The sequence below is a fragment of the Ursus arctos genome, unplaced genomic scaffold (assembly GCF_023065955.2).
Source record: "Ursus arctos isolate Adak ecotype North America unplaced genomic scaffold, UrsArc2.0 scaffold_19, whole genome shotgun sequence".
NCBI lineage: Eukaryota > Metazoa > Chordata > Mammalia > Carnivora > Ursidae > Ursus > Ursus arctos.
This window is the reverse complement of record NW_026622863.1, coordinates 11,647,570-11,674,741: the sequence shown is the minus strand read 5'-3', so window position 1 is coordinate 11,674,741 and position 27,172 is coordinate 11,647,570. Positions and strand designations below refer to the sequence as shown.

The following is a 27,172-nucleotide window of genomic DNA, read 5'->3' as shown; positions in this document are numbered from 1 at the left end:
GAGCTCACACTGAAGCCTACAGTGTTGATTTTACAAATAAGATGCGCAGAAGTCAATTGGCTTTTGTCTCCCATAAAACTGTTCAAATAATGACAGTAACAATGGTAATAACATTAACAACACTGGCCTCCTTAAGATAAGTTGCTGTATCTTGGAAAAAAAGGTAACCCTATCTCTAGACTCATTTAATCCTCGCTCTAAATTTATACAATGTTTCAATTCCTACACATTTATGAGGAGGTTTTATGGAGTTACCGGGTTTTATGGAGTAATCTGGTTCAGATACACAAAGGACATTCTTCTGCCAAAGGCAGCAGAAAGCGGAGACTGCAATTATTAAAGGAGATGGGACAGATGCATTAAAAAGGAGAGTCAGAGATGGCAACTGGCAGGCGAGTGCCTCCCTGTTTCTCCCTGGAAGCTCCTTCACTCATTCTTCCCCCAATCTTGCAAACGAATTCAGCCAGTTGCAGTGGACTGCTACTGGACCACAGACGCTACAACTTCTAGCTCCCAACTAACTCGGCCCGAAGTAGCAGCCCCTCTCTCTAAGGTGAGTGATAGCAGTTGACATGGTCAGACGACTCCATCACAGGTTGTCTCAGAAGATAGTAACATCAGTCTCATCACCCCATAGCCCATCCTTGGGGCCAGTGGTTCCCCTTCGTGTGACCACAGTTCCCCAGGGCGGCAAACAAATTCTGGCCCAAATGTCAAGTCGCCAAGGCTGATGCTCATCACTGCACTGAAACCATTAAAGGCACATCAGGATATTAGCAGGTGACCAGCAGAAAGCAACTGCCTGGAGCAGGTAAAATGCAAACTGGAAGTCACATAAAAAATATGTATATATATAGACACACACATGTATATACGTATATATATATATTTATTTCAGAGAGACAGAGCAAGCGCGTGGGGGGCGGGGAGGAGCAGAGGGAAAGGGAGAAAGAAACTCAAGCAGACTCCATGCTGAGTGAAGAGCTCGATGCGGGGCTTGATCTCATAACCCACGAGATCATGACCTGAACTCAAACCAAGAGTAGGACGCTTAACTGACTGCACCACCCAGGTGCCCCTGAGGTCACATTTACACTCAGCATTGCGCCTCCTGGCCTAAAAGCCATCCTCTTGTGCAGAGAAATGGCTCTAGGGAGGCCTTTCCACCTCCCCCCAGTTCTATTTCATATCCAGGAATGGCAAGGGATCAGGAACAGCTGCCTCAGGAATGAGACCCTATCTTTTTGTCCTGGTCCCAGCTCAATTCCAGGGTGTTCGCTTCTGGGCTCTTCCTCAAGTACCAGAATCAGCCTGTGCACACGGCATCCCTCCTTGCTCGTGCCGGAAGCAGGGGTCAGGGAGCAGTCTTGGGACTTAGACACCAAAGAACTATATATCAGAGATCTCTCCTTACATCCAATCTCAAGGTCTCCACCTCGGGCAAGACAAGATGAATATATACCCAAAAAAGCAACAGGCTGGCATCTCAAGTGGTCATTCCTCTTCCAAATTAAGAAGGAACTCAAAGTACTTAGAAATACGGGAATGGGTTGAGAGGAAAGCTCTCCTGTTCAGCCAGCCACTGAATAAATCTGAGTGCCAGGCACTGTTCTAGAGGCAGGGATCGGTGGTAAACAGGCACTGGGGTCCCGGCTCGTCCAGGGCATGGTTCTAACAGAGGAGCGATCTGAACTGCAGGTTTTACAGTTGGTGAACTGGCAAATCCCCGGCCCTCACCCAGTTTACCGTTCTGGTAGGAGAGACAAAATGTCAACACGGAGTCAAGTACACACATAACACATGTCAGCTGATTCCTTTTTGTAAGCTCCTAGCCAACGATAAGTTCCCTTGGAGCAGACTCCAGGGCTAAGTCATCTTCCAGGTTCCTGCAGAAAACGAATGAAAATCTGCAGGCTAGCCACTGTGTTCCTGTTATCCCGCCCGGCACTCCCCCACCTTCAACAACACATTATTTCAAAACTGACGCTGCACCACGCTCATCTTAATATTTCTCACAGCATTTCGCATAGTTATTTGTATATAACGAGCACTCGATAAATAATAGTTCTGGACTGGATCAACTTGTCAGTTTCGTACATAATTCAGGCCTGCCAGGAGGCAAAAGGAGAGACCACATATCTACGGGAAATAACCTTAATGGGCTAGTCTCAGGACCAGAGTGGATCCACAGAAGTCACTTCCACAAACTGTTTAACTTGCTGCACCCAGATCACAGCTCAGAAGCTGATTCACTTTAGAAAAGGTTCTAACAGCTAGATTTGGGAGCTCTAACAAAGATGGATCCGTCCAAAGTGGATCCATCCCTGAGGTAAATGAGATGGTCACGGTTATGGTGACTGTGGTCAGTGATAAGATGGTCAGTAAAAGATGGTTCTCTTGTCCAGAAAAGGGCTCACTTGGCAGGTTTTTGAGCTGACAAAGCCCAATACGGGGAAGACGTGTCTATAAAGCCATCTAGATCCAGAGAGCTCATTTTAACTGGAAGCAAGTAGTTTCGAAAGCTTTTCTAAGAAACTGCCATAAACATTTTTTAAACTGTTCTCAGCACCATTTTATGGCTCCTCGGACCCAAACGAAGTTGTCTGCTATGGGGCTATCGAAAATCCTGCTGGAGCCTAGAAGTGGAGGAGCTGTAAGTAGACAGAGTTTCCATTTAATCAGTGACATTCCTATCCAGTGTGTAATGCTCAGAGACGCTGTAACGGAGGAGATGTATGAGAAGGGGAGAAGGAATGAGGAGGGGAGAAGGAATGAGGAGGGGGGTCTCCCAAAACAAATAACCGGGGGCCACCTGCAAATAAACAAAGGGCTGGGCCTACCCAGGGGAGTAGGGAAACGGGCCCAGCTGTATTCTCATGACAACTTCATTTGGAGCTCCCTTCCCTCCATACACCACATACTCCTAATGGCCGTGAGCTCCTTCCCACTGAAAGGGCGTAAGTGCTTATGTCAGCCGTGTTTTTAAGTCCCCTGAATAAGAACCTAATGGTCTTACATAAGCACATGAAAAGATGTTCAAGACATCCTTCCTCATCAGGGAAATGCAAATCAAAACCACAGTAACAACCCTAGGATATCTATAATCAAAAAGAAAAACAAAGGAAAGTAAGTGTCGGTGAGGTTGTGCCGAATCTGCAAGCCTTGTGTACGACTGCTAGGAGAGCAAACGAGGGCAGTGGATGTGGAAGACGGTCCGGAAGTCCTCAAGTGACCGTATGACTCAGCAATTCCACTCCTGGGTTTACACTCAGAGACCAGAAGACGTGCCACTCAAAAACTCGTACACAAATGTACCCAGCAGTGTGATTCAGAAGAGCCGAACAGTGAGAACAACCAAATGTCCAGTGACCGATGAATGGATAAACAAAACGTGGTCTAGTCATACAGTGGAATATTACTTGGCAATAAAAAGGAATGGAGTACTTAGGCTACAACACAGATCAACCCTGAAAGCACTGTGTTAAATGAAAGAAGCCTGATACAAAAAAAATCCCATAGTGTAGGATTCCATTTACATGAAATGTTCGGAACAGGCAAATCCGCAGAGACAAAGTAGGTTAGTGCTTGCTAGGGACTGTGGGGAGAAGAGGGGATTGAAAGTGGCTGTTAACAAGTCTGGGGTTTCATTCTGGGGTAATGGAAATGTTCCGGAATTGGATAATGGTGAGAGGAACAATCTTGTGAATATACTTTAAAAAAAAAAAAGTCATTTAATTGTACACTTTAAAATTATCAATTTTATGTTACATGAAATTTTGTATTTTATGAATTATATCTCAACTGGGAAAAAAAAAAACGAACCTTAATGGCCTGGCTTTCGTCTTATTTTTTTGTATTTGCATCTTCCTTAGCAAAAATTTAAAGGCACTGTTTCCAAGTGAAAAAGTACCGTTAATTCTACAAGTGTTCCTCAACTCCTCCTGCTAGCCTCCACCTGGCTCTCGGCTCACTGTAACTCCCCACGGGCAGACATGGTCAAGTCAAAACCTAAGATGAAACATACACTGACTTTGGATAATGTTTAGAAGCTTTTTGTTTCTATGTTAAATGTAACTACTGTCTGGGCGACACTTGTATATGCAGACACTGTAGTTCAACATAAGAGGACTTTCAATAGTATAGCAATTCTAGTCTGCAAAGACGTCTACAGGGAAATACTCTCCTGAGTGGGCTGGAGCAACCTGCCGCTCTCTTGTGGTTAACGATGGTTCCACCACCTTCCTTTCCACTGCCTTCCACAGCCCCTTTCTGGGAACTTGCTAGAATCTCATCCCCAGACACATTCTTCAACTGGCTGCCAAACGCGCGTGCTCATGCCCAGCCTCTCACGCGGCGCTCTGTGTATGGCACGTATACCAAACATACAAAAATGCTAATGGAATCAACTCATTCTTGTTTCAGAACACAGAGTCACGGGCTGTGCCCGCCGTCTCGGAAGGAGAGTACAGAGCTTTGTGAAGCCCGACGTCGCTGGTCGGCAGCCAGGACCCTCTATGTTCACAGGGAGCTGGGAGAGAGCTTTAAGTAGATTACTCTTACCAATTAACAGTAAGCGAACAAGCAGCTTATGACCTGCCTACTGCCGGCAATAATTAACATCGCTATGATGGTTCTTTGAAACAGGAATAAAGAGAGGAACAAACCCATCTACTCAATTAACATTATGTGCTTTTGTCCTCCTTTTACAGACAAGAAATTGCGAAGTTGTGGTAAGAACAAAACGGCGTCTGGGAGTGACACGTATATTCAGTATCCAAACATGCGTCATGTTCGGTGGCCAGAGGCTGAAGTGGATTGCAATTTTTTTGTAGAGCATTTTTCTCGAACACTTGATTTACCTACATTCGCTCAACTGAACTAGCGAGCTGAAAATTACAGATCTGCTTCTCATTCTGACATGTTCAAGGTAAAGGAAGCCCATTCCTTCCCTTCAGCTGACTATGGATAATTATTCCACAATAGACATGCTCTCAAAATTCTCCACGATCGAGGAAAGGCACCAGGGATTTGCAGAAAATAAACCAAGGCGCCGATGTTTTGCTATATTTTATTTAGAAAAGCAGCTCGGGCACAGACACAGAGCTGTACCTTTTCTTCAGCGTACTTTTCAAATGATAATTTCTTCCACTGTCACCATTAAATCTTAATCCATTCCAGCTCCTTGCATGGGTCATTGAGTCTATATGTACTGCTGTTATTTTAAAATGTTTCCCCTTGGTAGGGAGAGAGGGGGAGACAAGACGTTGAGAGCCAGATGGGCCTTCTTCACAGTTCATTTATCAGACCTAATACGCGGGGCTCCACCCTCTTCTCTTGCACTCTTGCGGTTAAACCCCCATATAATTTGGTAATCATTTTCATTATCAGAGAGTGACCCTCACGCAGCCTAGCCCGGGACACCCAGTCCCTGCAGCTGCTCTTTTTCGGCCTTTTCCTACAGTAAACCCTAAGAACCTCAGGGTTTATTAGCTGCAGACTGACCTTTGGGCTGCGGAGGTCAAGAAGGGGTCAGATCAGAGGGCTTGCCCAGTTCTTTAAAAGCTATAACAAGCTGTCCATCAGGCAGAGTGGACTGTATAAACAAAGCCAAATCTTCAGAAATTCTGTACCACTTCTGTTAACACTTACCCTGCATTCACACAGCTTCTGATGTACTTTGGCTCATTCAGCTCGGGGGAAGTGAATAGACAGCCCTAATAAGCCTATTTGGAGAGGCTTGTTTATGGGATTACCGAGCTTGGGGAAGGAAACCCACAACATTCAGATGTGCCTCTGGAATCGCAGGGTTGTGTGACACTGTGACAAACTCGGTTACCCCGAGTCATGCAGAAGTGACACGTTCCTCAAAAAGCTAAATTACAGGGAACATATGCTTTGAGTTTAAGAGACTTCAGGGAGTCCCAAACAATGGCTCGGCTCCTGGCCTGAGAGAGAGACGAATACTTCAAAACCCCGTTACAAGTTCTGCTTTAAAATATTCTCCCTAATATCATTACTGTAGAGGAAACTGCCGGAGGGGGGGCGGGGGTGGGGGACCTTTATGACAATGGCCTCCTACGAAAGTCACTGCCAGCTGCAGTCTCCGCTGACCCACATTTCTTGAAGCAGTGCTCTTCGTAACGCATTCTCCAACGTGCAATAGAAGGTAATTAGAGTCATCTGTATTTAACTTGCAGAGGAGAAAATTTCTATTATCTAATCTAACTGATCCCCTGATAGCTTCGATGAAAGGAAAATACTGTAACCTATTGTTGGCCTTTGGCGAGCGCTAATTATTTTCTGTCAAAGCACATTTTGCCTCGTGTAATTCCAAAGTACACAATGGGCCAATCTCTAAAACACAGGCGGCTCGATGAGCACGGCGGTGGGTGTTTTATAACTTTCACCACCACCCGCCCGATGGCTACTCGGGCCAGCGCCCGGTTCCAGACGGCCAGAGGACGCTTTGATGAGGGAAAGAGAGGTGTACGGTAACAGTCTGTTTATACAGATCATATGGGTGAGTCTTTTAGATAGGTCACTGGGATGGGAAACATCAAATGGGGGTGGAGAAGGGGTGAGGGGGAAGGATTATGGTTATTTAATACTCTGAAGACACTTTTCCTTCTGAGCTCTCAAGACATGACCCTCTTGAAATTTGCTTTCAGGTGTTTAGTTTTAAGGGGGTCTGCAGAGTGTCAGCTGCTAAGCTCTTTCTTTTCTCCTCCCCTACCACAAAGGACTTGAGAATTTTTGTTTCAGATGCTAGACTCCATCACCTTCAACACTGGCTCCAGCTCCTGATTAAATTGTTAGCAGTAAGGGCCAGAAAGGCTGAAACCAGACTCCTTTTAAACAGGCCATTTTGGGCATGTTGTCTGATGATTTGGTGTACTAGGAAATTATTGTTAACAAACCAAATGCACTCAACAGAAGACAGCCATCCTCAACATTCGGTCTCGGAGCTGCGCTGTCCTTGGAGGGGTGGTGGGAGGGTGGGGGGCAGAAGAGAGATTACAGGGAAATTCATCCTTTCTTTCTCTCTTTCCTATTTAATAAGAAGCACCAGGGGGCAAAGATGTAAAAGGTTAAACACAGAGAGAAACACATCTTAGATGTCCCCACATGGATATTCCAGTATTTAATAAAATATACATACTTCAATGAATATATATGCCGAAGCTGGAATACAAGAAAAGTTAAATTGGAGATTATTTAATTACTGTAGCTGAAACTGTCATTTACTCTGGTCTGACTACACTACAAAAAAGAGGGGAAAGGGAGAGTATTTAAAATTATACTTTTAATACAAGTCTGAATTTAGAGATAATACACATACTTGAGAAGCAGCTTTGCAAATACCCAGTCGAAATGCACAGTTCGTACTCTTTACTGTCTCCTTTCTTGGAAAACGCTCATCTTCAGCCTTGTTCAGACAAACCAATTTTCATGCAAATCGTTACTAGTAAAGCCATCAATGATCACAAACTCTGTTGCATGAACTCATTTGGAGAAATATTATGTTTATCAATGTTCTTGACTCCCAGGCACACAGGATTCTTAAGCATCAAATAAGACTCCGAGACAAAATTCAGCATAATCTTCCTGACTCCTCTCCCTCTTGCTGAGAGACAGGTGATAATCCAACCTTTTTTACCAACTGCAGATCTAAAGGGTAAACCTAACGTTTGGGGGAAGTGGTTCCCGCCTTCCACCCATCAATTGTTTTTCAAATAAGAGCAGGATAACAGAACCCAGAGTACGCAAGCCTCAATTCTGTAAAAACTGATGATCTGTAGAAACGTTCTACCAGTAACAGCTTTCTAACCACAGGTAAGTCCATGAGCAAAGAAACTTAAGGCTGAAGCCAACATAATTCCTACTTGACCAATTCTAAAACTGGGGTTGATAAATAGACCACTTTCAAGCAATGTGCCTCTCAATGAGTGATGTAAGAGCACCGTGTGAATTTCCCAGACATCTGCCCTAACTAGACAGCAATGTTAGTCTCTTAGAGTGTTGATTAAAAGGGTCCTTAGGCATCAGGTAGTTCTATCCTCTTGTGCTCAGGATACAAACATTTATGTGAAACGTTACCACTCAGGGATCAATCGTATACACTACAAGATCACATCATGGCTCAAGACGATTAATGTAGGTACCACGTGCAGGAGAGCTACATTTGGCTGAAAGCATCTGTAACTTACTGATTTTTCATGGCGCCTCCAATGAGAGGGATGAGGCCCATCGTGAGGAAGGGCTCAGCCGAATACAGCTCTCGTTTTTTTTTCAGGGACGACAAATCCCATTTCAGCAGAGAACTAACCTGGCGTGCCACTCCCTCCTCAGGTTCTGCCGGGTAGTGAGCGAGGCAAGGATGGCAGTCAAGATTTCATTCCTTTGTTCCACGGGGACCCCCTCTCTTCTAGCTTCATGGAGCACAGCATTTGTCTAGAAGAAATGGTCCAAAAAAGAGAGAATGGGAAAAATTAATAATAAAAAAAAAAGCCCATAAGCAAATAAGGACAGTAAATCAATGGCTTTTTTATTACAGTTCCCCTGCTAACAAATCAATACAGTAAATTATGGTCAAAAATGGCCAGCATATATTTTGTATTTAATCAATGTACAAGGCGCATAAGGTAAACTTTAAAGCTCCATTGCCTTAAGTAACACATCGAGATGCTGTATGTTCTCACTCTAATTTCCTCAGTGCACCAACGGTCTTTTTCCTGGGAACTGCCTCCCACGAGCTATTATTAGAAATGATTTTCACGTACACTTCACTGTGAGTTGTTTGTTTTGCCTTTTAAAAAAGAGCAGTCTCAGACTTTCGCTCGCTCTGTTTCCTGCCACCCAGCTGAGGATTTCTGCACTGCCTCTCCTATTTGAATCATTAATTTCTATTTCCAGCCATGCCAGCAATTTTTTTTTTTTTTTTTTTTTTTGGTTCACTCATTTTCCTTGCTTGTTGCAAATTCAAGAGCTGGCAAAGAAAGAAACAATAAGAGTACAAAAATCAAATTCAGTCTCAATGAATCCTTCCAGCTTTAAAAATCCACGACATAATTCAAATAATATGTACAGGGATTCTTGTGCACAGCAGACTTGGGATTTGAGGAAGGATCACTTATTCCACGGTCACGGCTACGGTCCTTAAGAGAAATTCGGCTCACAGGTGAGTACAAAACACTGCAGTTTCTACCTAGTATCGGAAAACGTCAGATGTTGCTTTTAGAAATAGTGGAAGCCCCCTACACATCATGCCCGGCTCACTCTAACAAGAAGCATTACATCAAAACTCAAATCTGAAAGTGTCATTTCAATTTTATCTACAACTCATTCCTGTATGCTCGTTTTGCACACGTGTGTTTGAAACATGCAAATTCATGTAACATTTTAAGAAACAATTAAGAAAACAATATAGAGTATTCCATTGGCATTTGAAATGTGACTGAGGAAATGCCTTTCAAGTTTTAATCATGGAACTTTTCATCACACGTATTTATCTTCATACAACTGGAATCGAAATCTTGAGAATTTAGACATGTTTTTCATTTAAAGTTGGTGTGGCTTCTTTGGAGATGTTATACCCAAAGCAAATGCTAAAAGGAGCGAACCTGTTACTTTCTTCGTACTGGTCCTTATCGGACTGATGCCAATGCTTTCATTCACTTAAAGAGCACACTCACAATTTTGTCCTCATGTAACTTGAAATACTACTTCCTTACTTCTCTATGGCATTTTGCAATGTATTCTGAATGCCTTCCATGACAGCCTTGAGAAGAGGTGTAGTGAACACTTGTTGTCTGGCTGCCTTCCATCCAGACCCCATCCCCCTTTCCTGTAACAACATCAAACCTTCTCTTAGGGAAGTCTTTTATTGTATGCAGTCTTAGAGAGACTGCCAACTAAACAAAGTGTCCCGCTCTCTCCCACGAAGGATGTGGGCCAGGCCAACCTGATTCTCTTTTCCAGGACTTGAGACACTTAAGAAGAATGACAAAGAAAGGGAAAAAAGTTAGAGGCCATTTATCAATTTCCTGAGTCCCTACCACCCATGGTCCTCAAAGTATTCCTGGTTTCCTGAATTTTCTGAGTAGAGATCATTCTTCTTCTTTTGACACTGTTGAGTTATCCAATATCCTTTGACTCAAGTTCCATTTTGTTCAAATTCACCAGAATCTGTTTCTGTTGCTTACAATCAAAACCCCTAACTGACACAGAAAGATAAGATAGGAAATAGTATCGCCATTGTTAAAGGATTCAAGATAACGTGACTAGCACTAGTCCAGAAAAGGATCTCTGATCCTTTGCCTCTGATCTCTGCCTCCTGGGTCCAGAATTACATCTACTAGACTAGGCGATATACCCAGTTGGACACTCCGAGTTTCGAGGGCAGTGACATTTTTAGTCCTTCAGCACAGGGAGGAATGCTCATTTTCTCTAGGTGCTTCTCCCCCATGAAGCCCAGGTTCCAAGTGGCTAAAGCAGGAGTTGCAAATGCAAATACCCACCAGAGACAGACAGGTAACAGTGAATGAGTTAAGCAAGATGACCTGATGAGGGCACGGGCTCTGTGCAACTCTGCTATTCAGAAAAGCTGTCTCAGTGGTGCCAGATTTGGGAATTTTCAAAATAAACAAGAAATCTGTTTTGATTTTTTTACGTGAAAGATCCTGACTTGTACATGTTGGAAACTCATTTTTTTTTTTTTTTAAACTTTCAAAATACCACGTGGCCAAACAAGAAACGCCAGCGACTGAACAGAACTCAGGCAGCGGCTCACTGGTGACCTCTAATGTAAAAGATGTCTAATTTCAGAGAGGTCCTGGCATCAGTGGGTATTCTGACAACAGCACTGCTCCTTGTCTGTGATAGTCTACCTCAAATACTTAAAAGGTGGAAGGAACCTCAAAAAGCCATGTAGTTTATCACTATGTCTGTAGGTACACATTTTACCAAAATAATAAGCAAAACGTTTCAAATAGAAGACAAAGTACACATCTAGATAATTCAAAGGACATGCATAAAATTAATTCTCCTTGTGACTGTATTAAAATAACTTTAAAAAAAAAGTCATTTATCTCTTCTTTACCTCTTGCATCATTTAAATTTTATCCAGAGGCCCTTGTTTTCCCTGATCAGCCTCTGAGAGGGGAAGGAGAAAGGATTTAAGAAAGTAAGTTTCACAATGTTAGGGATCCCATCTGCTTACTTTACTACTGCACCCCAGTGCTTGCCTAATGATTTTTAATAAATATTTGTCCAATCAGTAAATAAAGAAGGAACTTGAAAAACAAGTACGGCAAAAACTAAGAGCAAGAGAAGACTGTCTTTTAAGATTTTACTATTAGATAAACTTATAAACTCATAAAATAAACTAAGAGTTATGTGCTTTACCAAGGAGCTCTCTCCACTTGACGAAAGGACCCACTCTGAGTTCTATTTAAATAAATAGTCCCCCCAGTGCAGAGTCCCCCAAACTTCAGTCATTCTAGCAGTCTTAAAATTCTTCCCACGTTTCTGTGTTAGATATGCAAATATTTGATTTTTTATTTCAAATGACCACATTTTAAAGTGTAAAATAATTTTGCTTCCAAAGAAAACTCGAAAACCAGTGGTACCTGTCATAAATAAAAAGATAACTACAAAAATAATATATTAAAAACAAAGCTATACGTTTATTTCATTCTAGACAGATGTTGCTTGCTGAAGGCTCTGGCACAGAAGCCTACTCTGTCATTGTAAATGAGGCCGTTAACAAGTTTTGGTGAATGTTAAAGACACGAAGACCTCCTTGACACGAAGATGTGGACTGAAGAGGAGCTGAAGAGGGAGTCCACTTTCTCACAGTGTGGTCCCCATTATCTGCAGAGTCCTGGAGCGCCACCTACTGTCCCCCTGCCTAGCACCCATGGTCCACATCCCAAGTGGAAAACCTTACTACGATAGTTTTCCAACACTTTACAGATAAACTTCTTTTTTCCCCAAATGTATTCTTACATGGAACTCAATATATAAAACAAAACAAAATTGGAGCAGCTCTCTTTGAAGCTGCTAGGGAGGACCTAATGGCTCCCTTTGTCATGGGGCATCTCTTCAAAACCCCAAGAAACTCTGAAACACAATTTGCCAACCTCAACCCAGGAGCATTTAAAATAGCATCCAAATTTTTGAAAGTTTACACATTGCTGGTGGGAATGCAAAACACTGCCTTTGTGGTAAGCAGTTTGGCAGTTTCTTACAAAGTTACATACACACTTAACATAGGACCCACCAATCCCATTTCTAGGGATTTAGCTAAAGAAACAGAAGCTTATGTGCACACAAAAACCAGCACAAAAATGTTCACAGTAGCTTTATTCATAACTGCCCCAAACTGGAAACAATCTCAATGCCCTACAAAGGGTAACGGGATAAACACACTGGGGTACAACCATACAAAGGAATACTGCTCAGCAGTAAAAAAGGACAAGCAATTGAGAAGATGCAGCCATTTGTCTGAATCTCAAAGTCATTATACTGAGTGAAAGAGGCCAGTCTCCAAGGATGAAACACTGAGTGATTCCATTTACTTAACATTCTGGAAACAGCAAATTACAGGGACAGAGGACAAATTAGGGGTTGCCAGGGATCAGGATGGGTGAGGGTTTGTTACAGAAAGGCAACATAAGGGAGTTTTGGGAATGATGGAACTATTCTGTATCCCCACTGTGGTGGTGGTTACGTGAGTTTATACATATGCTAAAACTCGTAGAACTGTATGTCCCAAAAAGTCGATTTTATCATATGAAAATCTTATAAAATTTAATTGTTAAAATTCATTTCATCACATTTTTAGGACAACAAAGAATGTAGAAAGCCAATGTACATACAAATACATCTGAATAAGTAGTTAGTAAAAATAGAGAGAACTATATCTAGATTATGAAACAAATTCTGTTATCAAAAAGAATCTTTTCAAGATATTAGAAAAGGATGGGTGAATTTAGATTGAGCATACAGACCCTAAAATACAGTATTTCATAAAATTTACAGTGAAGTCGTTGCACAAAAGTTAATTTCAGAGTGTCAAAGAGCGTTCTTTTGACAAGAATTAATAGTGATATTTTTCTCCTCATACTAGTGTTGGCTCCTCAAGAGTTGACTTTATGCAGGAAATGATAATAGCCCATTTTCCCATCAGTAGTAACACAGAACTGTCTTCAAACAAGTACCAATTTTTAAACAGTGTCCTGTTACTGCAAACACATTCTCCCTCTCCTCCCCTCAAATAGAGGGCATAAACCAGGGGTTTAGAAATCATGCTCTGGGGGTTAGATTTCATTTCATTAGTAACTTTTTCAACAGAAATTGATGAAAACGCTGGACTATCAGGAAAAGACTAAGAATAGTCTTTTCTTTTTTTTTAAAGACTTATTTATTTATTTATTTATTTATTTATTTATTTATTTATTTATTTTGAGAACGAGAGGGAGGGGAGGGGCGGAAGGAGAGGGAGAAGGAGAGAAGCAGATTCCTCGCTGAGCGCAGAGCCCCGCACGGGACTCAAACCCATGATCCAGAAATCATGACCTGAGCCTAAACCAAGAGTGTGACGTTCAACCGACTGAGCAACCCAGGTGCCCCAAGACTAAGAATATTCTTAAGACTGCTAGCTGTTTCAGATCCTGGCTGCCACCTCCTAGCTGTGGGCCTTTCTCCCAACTGCAAAATGGAGATGACCCCAGAACCTCTCCGTGGGTTCTTGTGAGGAGGAGGTGCCCAGACAAACGCCACTATGATTAGCAGTGTTTCAAACTCACGAATCAGTCTCATGCTAGGTTGTACTGTTTTAACAAAAACATTCCTGCAAGTGTCTATGACTTTCCATGAAACACAAGAAAAGGAAATCAGGCAACCACTGAACAATCACAATCAGAAGAAGCCTCTACCAAGAGCCAGAGGCATATTCTTTTATATCTCAGACCTAGTGGCAGAAAATCTTTACCCTCTGATGGTGGGTTTTCTTTTTAGAGCCAGTCCTGGTCTTACTTGACACCTTTCTCTCTTAGGCTACCTCACAATACGTGTCCTGACCTTCCTCATCTCCTCTGTGGGTTCCTCAGCTGTTGTTGGCCCAGGGCAAGACCCTTGGTTCTCATGCGATATCTTCTGTTCGCTCTCTTGTGGGTGACCTCCCCTTCAGTGGCTTTAAGGTGCCCCTATAGACTGATGACTTTGAGCAGATCATCTCTGCCAAGCTCTGGCCCCATATAGCCCATGACTTAAATATACCCTACAAACATGGAGTCTCAACCTCAGCTTGTCCACGTCTGAACCACTGTTGCTTCTTCGAAGCATCCCATCGCTTCCCTCTTCATCGACCTGCTCCTTCTCCTGTATTTCCCTAGAAGGGTGAATGATACCACTATCAACTCCATCGCTCAATCCAGATGGCTAGGGCTCATCCTATTGGCCTCTCTTTCCTTTCCCTGCACTCCCAGTACCTAAACTTTAAATCCTGTCATTCTTCTCTGTTCAATATGACTCAAACTTGTTTTTTCCCTGCTGCCACCGGCTGAGTTCAGGCCCGTTATCGTCTGGACCATGCACTTGCGTCCAAACTAGCCTCCGTGCATCCATCTCACCCCCCTCACGAATGTTCCTCCTCCAAGAGGGTTATCTCAGGGTCAAAGGCAACAAGGAGCTTCAGCCTCCAAAACCTCACCTAAACCAAAGCAACTCTTTTCATATGTTCATATATGCCTCACTTATTGTCATTTGTGAGGCCAAAAACAAAACAAAACAAACAAACAAACAAAAAACACCTTAATTTTTTTAGAAGCCGGAATTCTTAACCTGACCAAAATAACAACACCTCTTCTTAATACAGGTCCTGGTCACTTCTCAAATTTTATCTCCTACCATCGTCTGTTCCATTTAGAACCAATGTCAGTTCCCTGAAAATACACGGCTGTCCTACACGATGCATGTACTTGCTGTATAACTGGCCAGAAACTACTAATTCTTCAAGAAACACCTCAAATAACACCTCCTCTATGAAGTTCTCCATGAACCGAATCCTTCCGCCAAATTGCATGGAGTTGGTCACCCCTCCTTACGTGGCGCTGCTGAACATCTCACAAACCATGCCACGTTCCGTTGCTCTTATTTACTCACTGGACGCTTCCTCCTCCAGAGCGGGAGCTTTATTAGAGCAGATAGGGCCCCACCCATTTCCTCCCGATACCCTCCAAGGTGCCTACTTTGGCACCGTGTCACGAAAACAGACTCCGGAGAGATGCCTGTTGAATAAATGAAAGCAAATGACATGCTGGAACATGTCTGGTAAATAAGATGAACACTCAAGCCGCAGAGTACTATTCGAGATCAAAGACAGTACGTGAGACAAGCTCTGGCTGGATGCAAACCGTACCTGATGAGAATTCTAAGAAAAACATTGTGGAAACCATTTTTAAACAACAGCATCATGAAAAATAAGGCTATGCAATCCCCAGGTGACCACGAAGAAGGGCAATACATATCTGGAAGGATGTTTCTATAAAAGTATATCTGAAAGTTTTACTACACTGGGATCCCATGTAATCTTTCCAGACCCTCCTAATAAGCCAAGAAGTCTCATTTTCTCCACTGCAAAAACACAGAAACACACAAACAACTACTTTGGACTCTGGCAACCCATAGCATCCTAAGGACCTCTAAGAATTCCTCAGTGTTTTCAGCTTCTTCTGGCTCAAAATCTTATGCATAAAACCAAAGTAAAAAATCCACAACCAGAGAGGACAAGGAAGGAGGGAGGAAGGGAGGAAAGGAGAGAGGTTGATTGGGAATGAAAAAAGAAAAACCAAAACTCTAAGGTTCTAAGAAGCCTCGAATTTGGGGTGCCTGGGTGGCGCAGTTGGTTGAGTGGCCGACTCTTGGTTTGGGCTGAAGTCGTGAACTCAGGGTCACGGATCCAGCCCCGCATCGGGCTCTGCACTCAGTGGGAAGTCTGCTTGAGATTCTCTCTCCCTCTGCCCCTCCCGTTCATTCTCTCTCTCTCAAGTAAATAAATAAATCTTAAAAAAAAATTTTTTTTTAAAGTCTCAAACTTTGGAAAAAGTCTCCCAATTCTGAATTTATTCAATTAAAACTGAGCAATTCACCTAATTCTTGGTGGATGTATTTGTACATTCAGTAACTGTCAGTATGTCCTAATTCTGGGGTACCATGAGGAAAGCACATATGGACAGACGTGCAATACACAGAATTTGTAGCATACAAGGTTTTTGGACAGGAATCACGCTGAGCTTTAAAAGGAAAATTACAGCCTCTACTTCTTACTAATAATTCGACAGAAGTCTTTAATTCTTTTGGTTCCTTTCTGATATGGGGTAACAACTTCTGAAACTCTGATTTAATCCATCCTTCTTACAAATCAGAGAACTCTGCCTAAGGAAATGCATGGAAACAGGAGGCATTCCACAAACGTGGCTGGTAATCCCTCTACTTTAGTTCATTAAAAAAAAAAAATCTGCTGCTGTTTTTCCAATCTCAAAGCCATATAAACACCAGGATGCCAGAACTGCATGCTTTTCCCACCTTCCCATCTCCCCATCCTCGCCAGCGCCAAAAAAGCAGTACCGTCATTATGGGGAAAATGCCCCGCCGAACACTTTTTATACACAGAGTGGCCTCACGTTAGGGCTGTATTTCCCCTCTGCACACACAAATTACAAAGATATGCTCGGACTGATAAAGAGGGCTAAAGGTTCAACTTGTGAAGAAACTTGGTTTAAGATGTTATCAGCTGGGAAAGCTATTTCCTCACATCAACACTGCCACGGGCTGTCAAAAACCCAACCAGGGCTCCCCTCTTCAAAAGTCCAGGAACACTTTTTTTTTCCTTTCTTTCTTTCCTTTTCCTTTTTTTTTTTTTTTTTTTTTTTAAAGAAGAAAGGCACAGAACCCACTGAGATAGCCTTAGTCCCATCAAAGAAAGGTCGATCTCAGGTCTTCTTCATTTACTGATTGTCAGTTTAAGATGGTTCTTTTGTGAGGCCTCCGGAGCTCAGTGCTGAGTGATGCCTTCACATTTGCTAAACTGGACTGGGCACCCCCGAAGATCTCCAGCATGCTGGGATCCACAGGCCGGCAGAACAAATAAACACACCTCTCAGCCTTTTTGCCGACTTTATCTCCCTCTCCGGGAGCAGGAGGGTTTTGGGGGTGCTAATGTTTACACAATGTTAAAACTTTCTTTCCCCTGTTTCCTGAATTTGAGAAGACACATCCTGGATGACCTCGGCTGAGAGATAACACCAAGTCACCGCTGGCTGCCACGTTTACTGGACTACTTCAGGCTGCTGTCTCCATCCCGCCCCTCCCCACCTCTGCCCTTCGTGGCGGGCTCAGCAAGGAGAGCAGGAGAGGAGCTAGACTGTCTCGAACAGAAAGCACAAAGGCAGAAGTCTCCCAGAGGCTGCCCCACAGCAGCCTTTTAGTTTAGTCCCACCTACAAATCCACTTGGTTCAGTTCATCTCAAAGACCCACTTGATTTGAAGGAATATTTCAGCAGTTTTTACCAAATGAGCCTCAAAAATGTACTAGTAAGCCATACTTCAGCCTTTTCCCGTCATGTGCTATTGAACTAAGGGAGCTCTCGGAGAGTAATCAAGGATGCTGGGAAAATGCCCCCTTGGTCAGTTTCCTCATCTGTCTAGCCCCATGTTGGGCTCCATACTCAGTGGGGAGTCTTCTTGGGATTTTCCCTCTGCCCCTGTCTCTATGCCCTTCACCCCTGTTCATGTGAATGGGTGTTCTCTCTCTCTCTCTCTCAAATAAATAAATCTTTAAAAAAAGAAAAAAGATTTCAGAAGGGGTGTCTGTAATAGCACCAACTATCCTTGTGATGATTATGTGAGATAATCCACTTTGAAAGCACTTTGCACAATGCTTGGCATGTACAAAATGCTCAGTGAATGTTGGAGATCTGTCATCAGCAGCATTACGTGTAAAAAAAAATTGGGGAAAAAAAAGATCCCAGAAGATATGGATTCCATTTAAAATATGTATATATATATATATATCCTAAAATACCACAGCCATGAATCTGAATAATTACTGAGTTTTTTCCCCCCAAAGCACTTTCATAGGACCTCCCATTTGTCTCCTCGTACCAACACAGAAATCACTACAGCTTGTGCATCTCATGAAGTGCCGGAACCATAGCAGCCAGCCCAGTACTGCATGAACTCTCAGGTCAGTCGTGGTGGTGACCGCTGGAATGCCCGGGCTGCTGGAGGGAAGGGTGGCGTGCTGGGACAGTGAATGGAAGCTGGACCTCAGAGCTCCAGTTGGCAACGCTGGTGTTTCAGATGATGGCGGAAAAACCGTCCATGTATTTGTCAAGGAAGGAAAAAAAGAGAAAGAAAGGGAGGGAGGGAGGGAAGGAGGAAGGGAGGGAAGAAAAAAAGAGGAAGAAAAAAGAAAGGAGAAGGAAAGAAGGAAGGAAAGAAAGAGAGAGAGAGAGAGAGAGAGAAAGGTGGAGAGGGGAAAAAAAAGTGTTGTTTATAGAAGCCAGCTGCTTGGGCCCTGGCGCCAGCAGCCCTCATCCTGCTATTTTGCGCTCACAACCCCACTGCCCCCACTGGCACAGGTACAACTAAATGTTGACTTCAATGCTTCAGAGAGCACTCGACTGATTTTGTACATGATTAATTGCCAAAGACATGGCTGGCCATATGGAACAGAGAAAGCATCAAGTAATTCATACTTCTGTATGTGATCGCTTGGCCCCTGTTGTTTTAATGTACAGGAAAGAGCTAGTATAGCACAGCCCTGGTGTCTTGCCCCTGACAGCCCATTAAGAAATCTCAAAGCACCTAGTCGAAGTTATGCTGTTGGCTTTTCAATAGCAGCCTAATAAAACAGAAGCAAAGCTTTCCAACTAGTCTTAAATCTTTCACATACAGTACATTAACTACTGTGGCTAAAACAACGGGCTTCTTATGATAGGAAATGGGATTTGATTTCTAGTCTCTGCATACTTACTGAAAGCCTTTTTTTGACCTTTATGGAGTTTACAAAATCATTGTTCTTTCCCCCCCTGTTTTCCAAGTAGCCTAATAGATTCATTTGCTTCCATAGAGTCTACTTGTGGTCACTACTGCACGCAGTCTCTATCATAAAGCTGATTCACACGGAGGTGGAAGAAATGGCGTAATTATTCTTACCAAGAGAGCCCAAAAGTCGTTCTGGCTTCTGAAGCACTAGCTTTCTTCAAAAACCAGAAGACAACGAAAGCTATACACTGGGGGAAAGTCTCATAAATACACTCTTATCACCCTCCCCGCCCCCCTCGCTTTCCCATCACTCTGTGAAATGAATCCATTCGATGTGGGAAAAAAATATCAAAGTATTTTCCAGATGCTCTACTGTTGGCTGTGGGTGACACTCCAAGCCGGGCAAGAGTTACGGTAAGGTGCCAACCTCAGGTGCAGTTCTGTCCCGACCTGCAGTCTATTAGCTCTGTCCATTATGAAAATCTTTGCAGACTGTTATTTTCAGGTGGAGAGGAAATGCATATACATTTCTGTGACGTTTTCCTTTCCAGGATTTTCAAATGACAGCACTAAAAACTGTAATACCATCATTGGTAGTCTCCTCTGTCCGGTTGGAGGTGTGCTGGCAAGGGGATGACTTCGTTGGCACTTTTCATGAGAAAATATTTATACAATGTTTTATGTCTGAGGATTTTTAGGTGGTGAAATTACCCTTCCACCAGAAGACACCACACACGGAAATCCCACTTGACCGCCTATTCATCAGCAGGAGTGTAATTGCTTCTACTGCCCATTTAGAGCTCTAAGCCAACGAGAATTTCTCTGCCTCCCCGCCGCCTCTCCTTCCTCGGAACATGCTGGTACTTTCCAGCATGAGCAACTCGGCCAGTGAACAATATCATGAAACAGAGGGCATGAGCAAGAGGCTCCAAAAAAAAATAAAGAAACAAAGGCATTGAAATTGACTCAGTAATGTAGCAAAGAAGACACACTGCAAGATTTCCACAAAGACAAGCAAGTGTTCTCACCCACCATTGTGTGATAGTATCTACTGTTTTACTTATGGGATGCTCCATGGGGTATGATGGTAATGTAAATCCCATCTTACAGATGGGAAAACTGAGTTCAGGGAGCTGAAATGCCCAAGAGTAATACACTTCGGGGGCAGAGGCGCAAGCATGCGAAATCTTCACATGTCTAGCTGCCTGCTCGCTGCACTAGAAGCTCTAACAGATTATACGTAAAAGTATTCTATGTAATATATACCTAGAGATACCGAAAAGAAATACCCATGAAAGTATCTTCCTGAAATCTCATCCATGGAAACAAACCCCAACCTTCGCTGCCTCGCTTCGATAAAGAAATTAAAAGGTTCAAACTATAGACACGGCACACAGCGATACTCCCTGGATCCCGAATTAGGTATGGACATCTGCATACATCTCACATAATGAACACGAGAATGACAGCCGGCTTCTTCCCAATTACTTCCCAATTCAGCAGTGCCTTGTCTTATCTGTCTTTTCATCAGAAACTATTCACTCCACAAATAAAAAAGCAACAATTCTCCCAACCCCGCCACAACATACACATGGCCCCCGAGTCCCAGCCACTGCTTCTAAGAATCTCTCTGGGTTAATCTGGTCGTTGGCCTAACTGTTAATTGGAGGTGAAGAATAGCTAGCTACACCCAGCACTCCATAATTGATCCACTGGTGATGTTTGGCCTAAAAGTGGCTTAGCGGCTTCCCATCCTTGGGCAAGTGAAAAGTGACCCAAGATCTCCATCAGATCAGCTCTCCCCTTCCCCCAAACGGCAGTAGCACAAAGGCTGAAGGGGTCTGTCATGCACACTGGATTATATGAAGTGTAAAACATTGGGGGAGAGAGGAAGGGGAGGGGAGGCCTTTGAAAGGGAACGGGGAAAAAGAAATCACACTTGCAAGAGGATCCAGCTGACAGCCCAGTCCCTAACAAGTGAGACAAGTGAATATGTTTGGAAACATTGTGAATGCAGGAAGAGTGCGGGCCTTTTGTCTGCGGCCCTACAGTGTGTCTTTCACCCAACTGCTGCCTGCATCACTGAACATATGTTTTCTACACAAGAACTGAAGCAGAAAAGGCTCTTTGTTATAATTCACTCTTTTGTATATATCTGTCCCCCCCCCCCTTCTGTCCACCCCCTCTTTCAGTAACATCCAAACCAAAGCCCTGGTGGAAACTTTAACTGCCCGCGAGAGTGAGGCCAGAATGCCCAGCCGGGACCCTTCTCCTGCCCCAGCCCCCAGGCCTAGAGAACTGCTCTCCTCACAGTGGCAGGAGCAGCAAAAAGGTACATTATTTAGTGCCTACTACACGCTCGGTGTCGCAACAAGCATTTAACCACATCATCTCATCTGATCCAAGTCACCATATATGAGGCACCTTTATTTTAAATGTGAAGAGACGGCGGCACCGAGAGAGTAAATAACCCCCAAAGCCACGAGGGAAGAGGTCAGTTCTAGACGTGTGGTGCTGGCAATGCTTTGGGGACATTTATCAAACAGGGGTACAGAGTTGGAGAGAAATGTAGATGTAGGGTTTGAGAATGTGGGGAAATTTACACACACACACACACACACACACACACATCACTGCATCTGAGCTGGGAACCAGCAGTACAAAACTCAGAGTCAAGCAAAGCTGATGAGGCTTCCTAACCCCGCCTGCGATGAAGAGAAAATTGTAGGTCTCTCCTGTCTTTGCGGGTTTTACCACAGGGAGGACAAACACAGGCTCTGGAGTCCCAGTCCCTTAGTGGCTTAGAGTTGGCCGTGAGCAAGTTACTTACCCTCTCTCTACCTCAGTAATCTCATGTATAAAAATGAGGGTATTTCTAGCATCTACTTTGGAGGGTACACAGGATTCAATTTCTAACACCAGGTCCTTAGAACAGTGCCTGACACACGGTAAGGCCCCAGTAAGCGTTAGCAACGTTAGAGTTGACTCCCACTTAGGGCCACAGTCAAGGCACTAACGCTGATCCTTGTCTTCGTAGTAACCTAGGTCTTCATTTCTCCCTTCCCCGCCGTTCACGTTAACCGTGTATCTATAGCAAAGACGTTAGTCTCTTTTAGCATGGATCCCTTGGCTGCTGTTGGTGGTGAGGACAGGCGATGGCAGCTAACATTACCCGGTGCTTACACATGCTAGGGGCTGCTCACACGCACAGTATCACTGAATCCTAACATGAAGTCTATGAGAGAAAGGCATCATCATTTCTATTTTGCAGATGAAAAGCCTAAGAGGCAGAAAGATTAAACGACTTGCCAAATCTTCCACCATCAGTCAGCAACAGAGCCAAATCTAACCCCAGCATCCGACTCCAGTGACCGAAGGGAACATACGTGTAAGCCGACTTATGTTGCATAAAGTCCCTTCGTGAATGTTATCTCATTGAATCCTCATAAAAACTACATGAGTTACGTAGAGCAAACGTTATTATCCACATTACTGCACGTGAGGAAGCTGAGGCTCAGCTAAACTAAACGACTCGTTCAAAATCACAGTTAGTGTAGGGGCGCCTGGGTGGCACAGCGGTTAAGCGTCTGCCTTCGGCTCAGGGCGTGATCCCGGCGTTATGGGATCGAGCCCCACATCAGGCTCTTCCGCTATGAGCCTGCTTCTTCCTCTCCCACTCCCCCTGCTTGTGTTCCCTCTCTCGCTGGCTGTCTCTATCTCTGTCGAATAAATAAATAAAATCTTTAAAAAAAAAAAATCACAGTTAGTGTAGTTGTTGAGCTGTGACTAGCAATCCGGGGTTCTAACTCCAGGGCCAGCGTGTCTAAGCTCAAGTCACAGGGCAGAATTACTAAAGACATAATTCCCATGGAGTAAGTCAACTATTTGAGTCTCTGCTATCTGGCGGACGTCCCCAAGGTCATGGTACCTGGCCACTAGGTGCTCACAATCCAAGTAGGGAAATAAAATATAGACACAGGGCGAGGGCAACCAAGGGGGTTGCAGAGAACAACTGCTGAATTCCACATAGCTCTCAGAATTGATTTTGATTTACACAAGTCATTTACAAAGCAGTTACTCTACTCGACTGTCCTGTTCACCTTCCCACTTAACACTCATCTGGCTAAGTACTCTTCTCTCATTTGAAGGAAACGAAAACTAAAATGAGGATCTGCAAGACCAAAGACAGAACTAATACATTTCACCACATACATCTGCCCACTTAAAAAACATCTTATTTTTCTTAAGATTCCTGAGGTCAGAGGTAAGCCTCACTATAACGAAGCCGCTCACGCTATTGACAATGTGACTATTAAAACTGTCAATGAAGTAACAATCTGGCAGGGAAAGATAATTCAGGGAAAATCACATGAGCGGTGTTGCTGCACTTGTCCTCTGATAACATCTACTTAAGACAAATGCAGTCCCTGCCTAGGACGCTCTCTGTAAACACAACTGTCTACAAAGTCTTCAACGCCAGCGTGACTTGCTCCCTAGCACGTATCTACTCAGAGGAGACAAACAAACAGATGCACACACACAGACACACACAGGCACACGCACAACTTGGGGACAGAGTTCTCAAATAAGAATTCAGGACCTACCTACGTGCCTATTAAGTCAGCAATGTAAGTACGTATTACTAGTGTATTAATAAGAACTACAAAAAGGAAAATGCTTTACAGTGGCTGAAACAATATAACCAGAAACGTATTAATACCAATAACAATTGAGAAAAGAGTATCACCTACTGAACATCTGTCATGTGCCAAGCCCTGCTGTTCACTTTCCACGTATTCCTCACTAAATCTTCATAATAATTTACCGAAATAGGCTTTACTATTACCTCAGTGTATAGATAAGAAGATCAAGCCCCAAAGATATTACGTAACTTGCCTGAAATCACACAGCCGGTAAGTGGTAGGGCCGGGATTCAAATCGAGGCAGTCTGACCGAGGTCACTCCTTTACCCGCTCAACTACAGAATGACTAATCACACATAGAGCACTTTCTGGGAGCCGGGGACACAGCAGCTCACCGAATCCTCAGCAAACTTTCCCTGCAAGTGGTTAATAACTGACCCCGGAGCTCACTGCCCGTGGACAACAGAGGAGGCGGGGTCAGCAGAATTGGAGTAAATGATGCTAAGTTCTTGAGGATAATTTCAGTAACAGACCAGGGTTCAGAGATGGTCTCTACCTGTGGAGAAACAGTTGGCTCGCTCCCTCACTGTCTGGAGTCCCTCCCCCGGGGACGCACGGACAGAGGAGCCGAGGTCACAGGGAACGGCACCATTTTTGGAATACACAAGACAACCACCAAATGGCTGATGAGCCTCAGATCTACCAAACTGTCTTTCCACCTAGATCCGCTCCAGACACCTCAGCTCTTTCCGAGCTATAATGCCCCAGATCAAGGGGGAAAATGATAGTCTCCTTCGGGAGCTGTGTTTGGCCTTTCTCACATTTAGGACTATCACATACGCAAGGAATCTGAGCGGCAGACAGAAACACTACTTCTGAATGCTAGTGTCATCCCGGAGGTTACAGAAGTCCTCTAGGTTGGCAGATGCTATTCTGTGGATATGATTCGTGCCACTGACAAGCAATCGTCATTAGACAAAGAAGCGTGGCTTAAGCAGAAGGGTAGCTTCTTCCTAGTTGGGAATATATTCAACGTTCACGTGAGCAATTAGTGTAAGAACGCAATCGAAGGAGCATCTATACATTTATCAGAATCTGTGGCTGGAGTTCATGGAAACGAGATTTTCAGCTCCAGACTTCTCAGGAATTTATAAAACAGAATTATCACACCACTGCATTCATTTGCTAAAATTATTCCAACTGCGATTTGGACTAAAACAAACAAGTGGGATTGCTCAACAAGAACACAGAGGGACATGGCACGTGAATGGGCCACTTGGCGCCCGTCAGCGGGAGCAGTGGTGGAATCGGCCCGCGCTCTGTCTTTGTCCTTTATCGCCGCCCGCTTAGGGTGCTCTGAGTTCTAGGGTCCTAACGATATTTCATTCTTTTTTAAGGGAAAGAAAGCAAGGAGTCCAGCTCCCATTATGGATCCCTTTTAAAAGCCATACCCCCAGTGTAACACTGTGGGGGTACAGACTGTGCAGAGTTTAACCTCGGCTTTAAGCAGGTAGTGTGGTCACCACAAAGTTGCTCTGGGGGCCCCAGGGGCAAAAGAAGCCACGTTTCTGCTTTGAGTGATACCGTTAAAGACCCGCAACAATACTACGTCTGTTGGCACGAAATCCTGACGAACTCTAACTTGCTGCAGTCTGAACAGTTTTATGCTTTGATAAGCAGATATTACTGGCTCATCTTCTAGAGATAATTGTCTCTCCTGCCTCGTTCAGTGGTTATACATTCCAGACCCCGAGATTAAACCGTTGTAGAAAAACCGGTGATGGGCACGGGCCTTTCATGCTGGAACTGTCTCCATGAGACGGAGCAGGGGACACTTTAACTTTGGGGTTTAGACAATGGGTATCCTGAAAGGGTTAGAAAAATGGGCAACAACTGAGCCTCCTCCTCCCTCCTGTGTTCAAGTCAACCACCTGCTGTGGTATTTTTGTTTCAGTAACAAAGAAGCCTTCATGTTGGAGGCTCATATTTAATGTTTTGCCGCGCCGGCCCCCTTTAGTTTTAGTTAACTCTTAAGGAGCAGAGAAAGAAATATTTCTTGCCTGACACACAGATAAAGACACCCACATACTTTCGTGGCTGGCCCCCACAAATAAATGGACGTGGGCCCATGACCGCCTGCGCACTGCACTGCCTGCCCACCTCCGCACCCCGCCCCAGAGTCGGGAGATCCTCTATTTCTATTTAAGAAAGTATTATCGGCCGCTGGGAGCTGCAGAACATTTGTGATTTCATGGTTCACTACAGTAACAGGTGCTGGGGTAAAACAGGAATGTAAAGTGTTAAAAAGAAAGGGAGGGGGATCACTTCAGACACATTAAGCGGCTTTAAACACTGACAGCAGAAAGGGGAAAATTTTTAAGCAATTTGGTCGGGTCAGTAAAAAGTAACACAGGTCAAAGGAACAAAATGGTACCCAAAATTTCTGCCTGTTGATAAATGGGCATACTGTCTTGTGGCTGGGTGCAGCACAGGCAAAGAAAGGCCGAGCAACTGTTGCGTGGAAACAAAAATATGCTCTCTTTGTGGCACTTTGACAATAAGTTACTTCAGCTCGGTGAACGCGTGAGGCCCCCATTCTCCCCGTATAGGCGGCTGGGGTATACATTCATGGAAACAAAAGGGTCCGTTTTCATTGTAACCATGCGGAAGGGTTAAGCATTTGACCTTCAAGTATGGTGCGCTTGTGCTCGGTGGAAAGGTTCTTGACAATATAAACAAGAATGACTGCTGTTAGAGAAAGGGGACACAATTAAAAACAATCTCAGATGCTTGTTGTACAGCTGTTCAAGTTTCAGCTCTGCCTGACCTCTAAGGATGCTACATGTTTAACGGAGACAATTTAAGATATTTTCGTGAGTCCCCTAACCATTCACCATCTTAAACACAAAGCGCGTTTCCAGTAACGAGATTTTATGCGGTGGGGTTTACCCTGAAAGCCACTTGCCTCCCCAATCTGTCCTCCTCTTGCTCTCTGACCACCCTGAGCAGCAGCGAAAGGCCAGATCTTACAGGCAGTTGGTGGGAGGCAGGAATGTCTGACTTTGGAGAGCACCGTTAGCACAGTGCTTTTAAAACAATTGTTCTTTTTTTTTTTTTTTATAAGCAAAATGTTATTGCACCTTACTTTCTAAAAAAGACGTTAGTAAGGAATGATCTAATTTACCTGAAAAGGAATTCTCTATATTTGAACAAAAATACGGTCACTTATTTTCAGTCCACAAAGGGGAAAGCCCAGAGACATCCCAAACACAGTTAGAAACAGGCTAAAAAACAACAACAACAACAACAACAACAACAAAACCCAAGCATGTATTCCAAGCCAGCCAGAGAACATAGTCTCAAAAGAAATAGAAATTCTAAAGTAAAAGACTAACTCCTTTTCTGAGCTGAGGAAAATCACTGCCTTCCTGTGACTGGATCTGCTTACGGCAAAAGGCTCTGAAATTCCTCCACAAGTA

The 27,172-nt window shown here is 43.8% G+C and overlaps 1 protein-coding gene across 6 annotated transcripts in view; it reads right to left on the bottom strand.

Annotated features, from left to right (window-relative positions):
• FTO (FTO alpha-ketoglutarate dependent dioxygenase) overlaps window positions 1-27,172 on the bottom strand; it is a 415,235-nt gene that overhangs the window by 192,674 nt on the left and 195,389 nt on the right. For all 6 annotated transcript variants that reach the window (XM_026494768.4, XM_057314090.1, XM_044382390.3 and 3 more), the window contains exon 8: window positions 8,327-8,451. In XM_026494768.4, coding sequence (XP_026350553.1) covers window positions 8,327-8,451 — 125 coding nt within the window. The remainder of the gene's footprint in view (window positions 1-8,326; window positions 8,452-27,172) is intronic.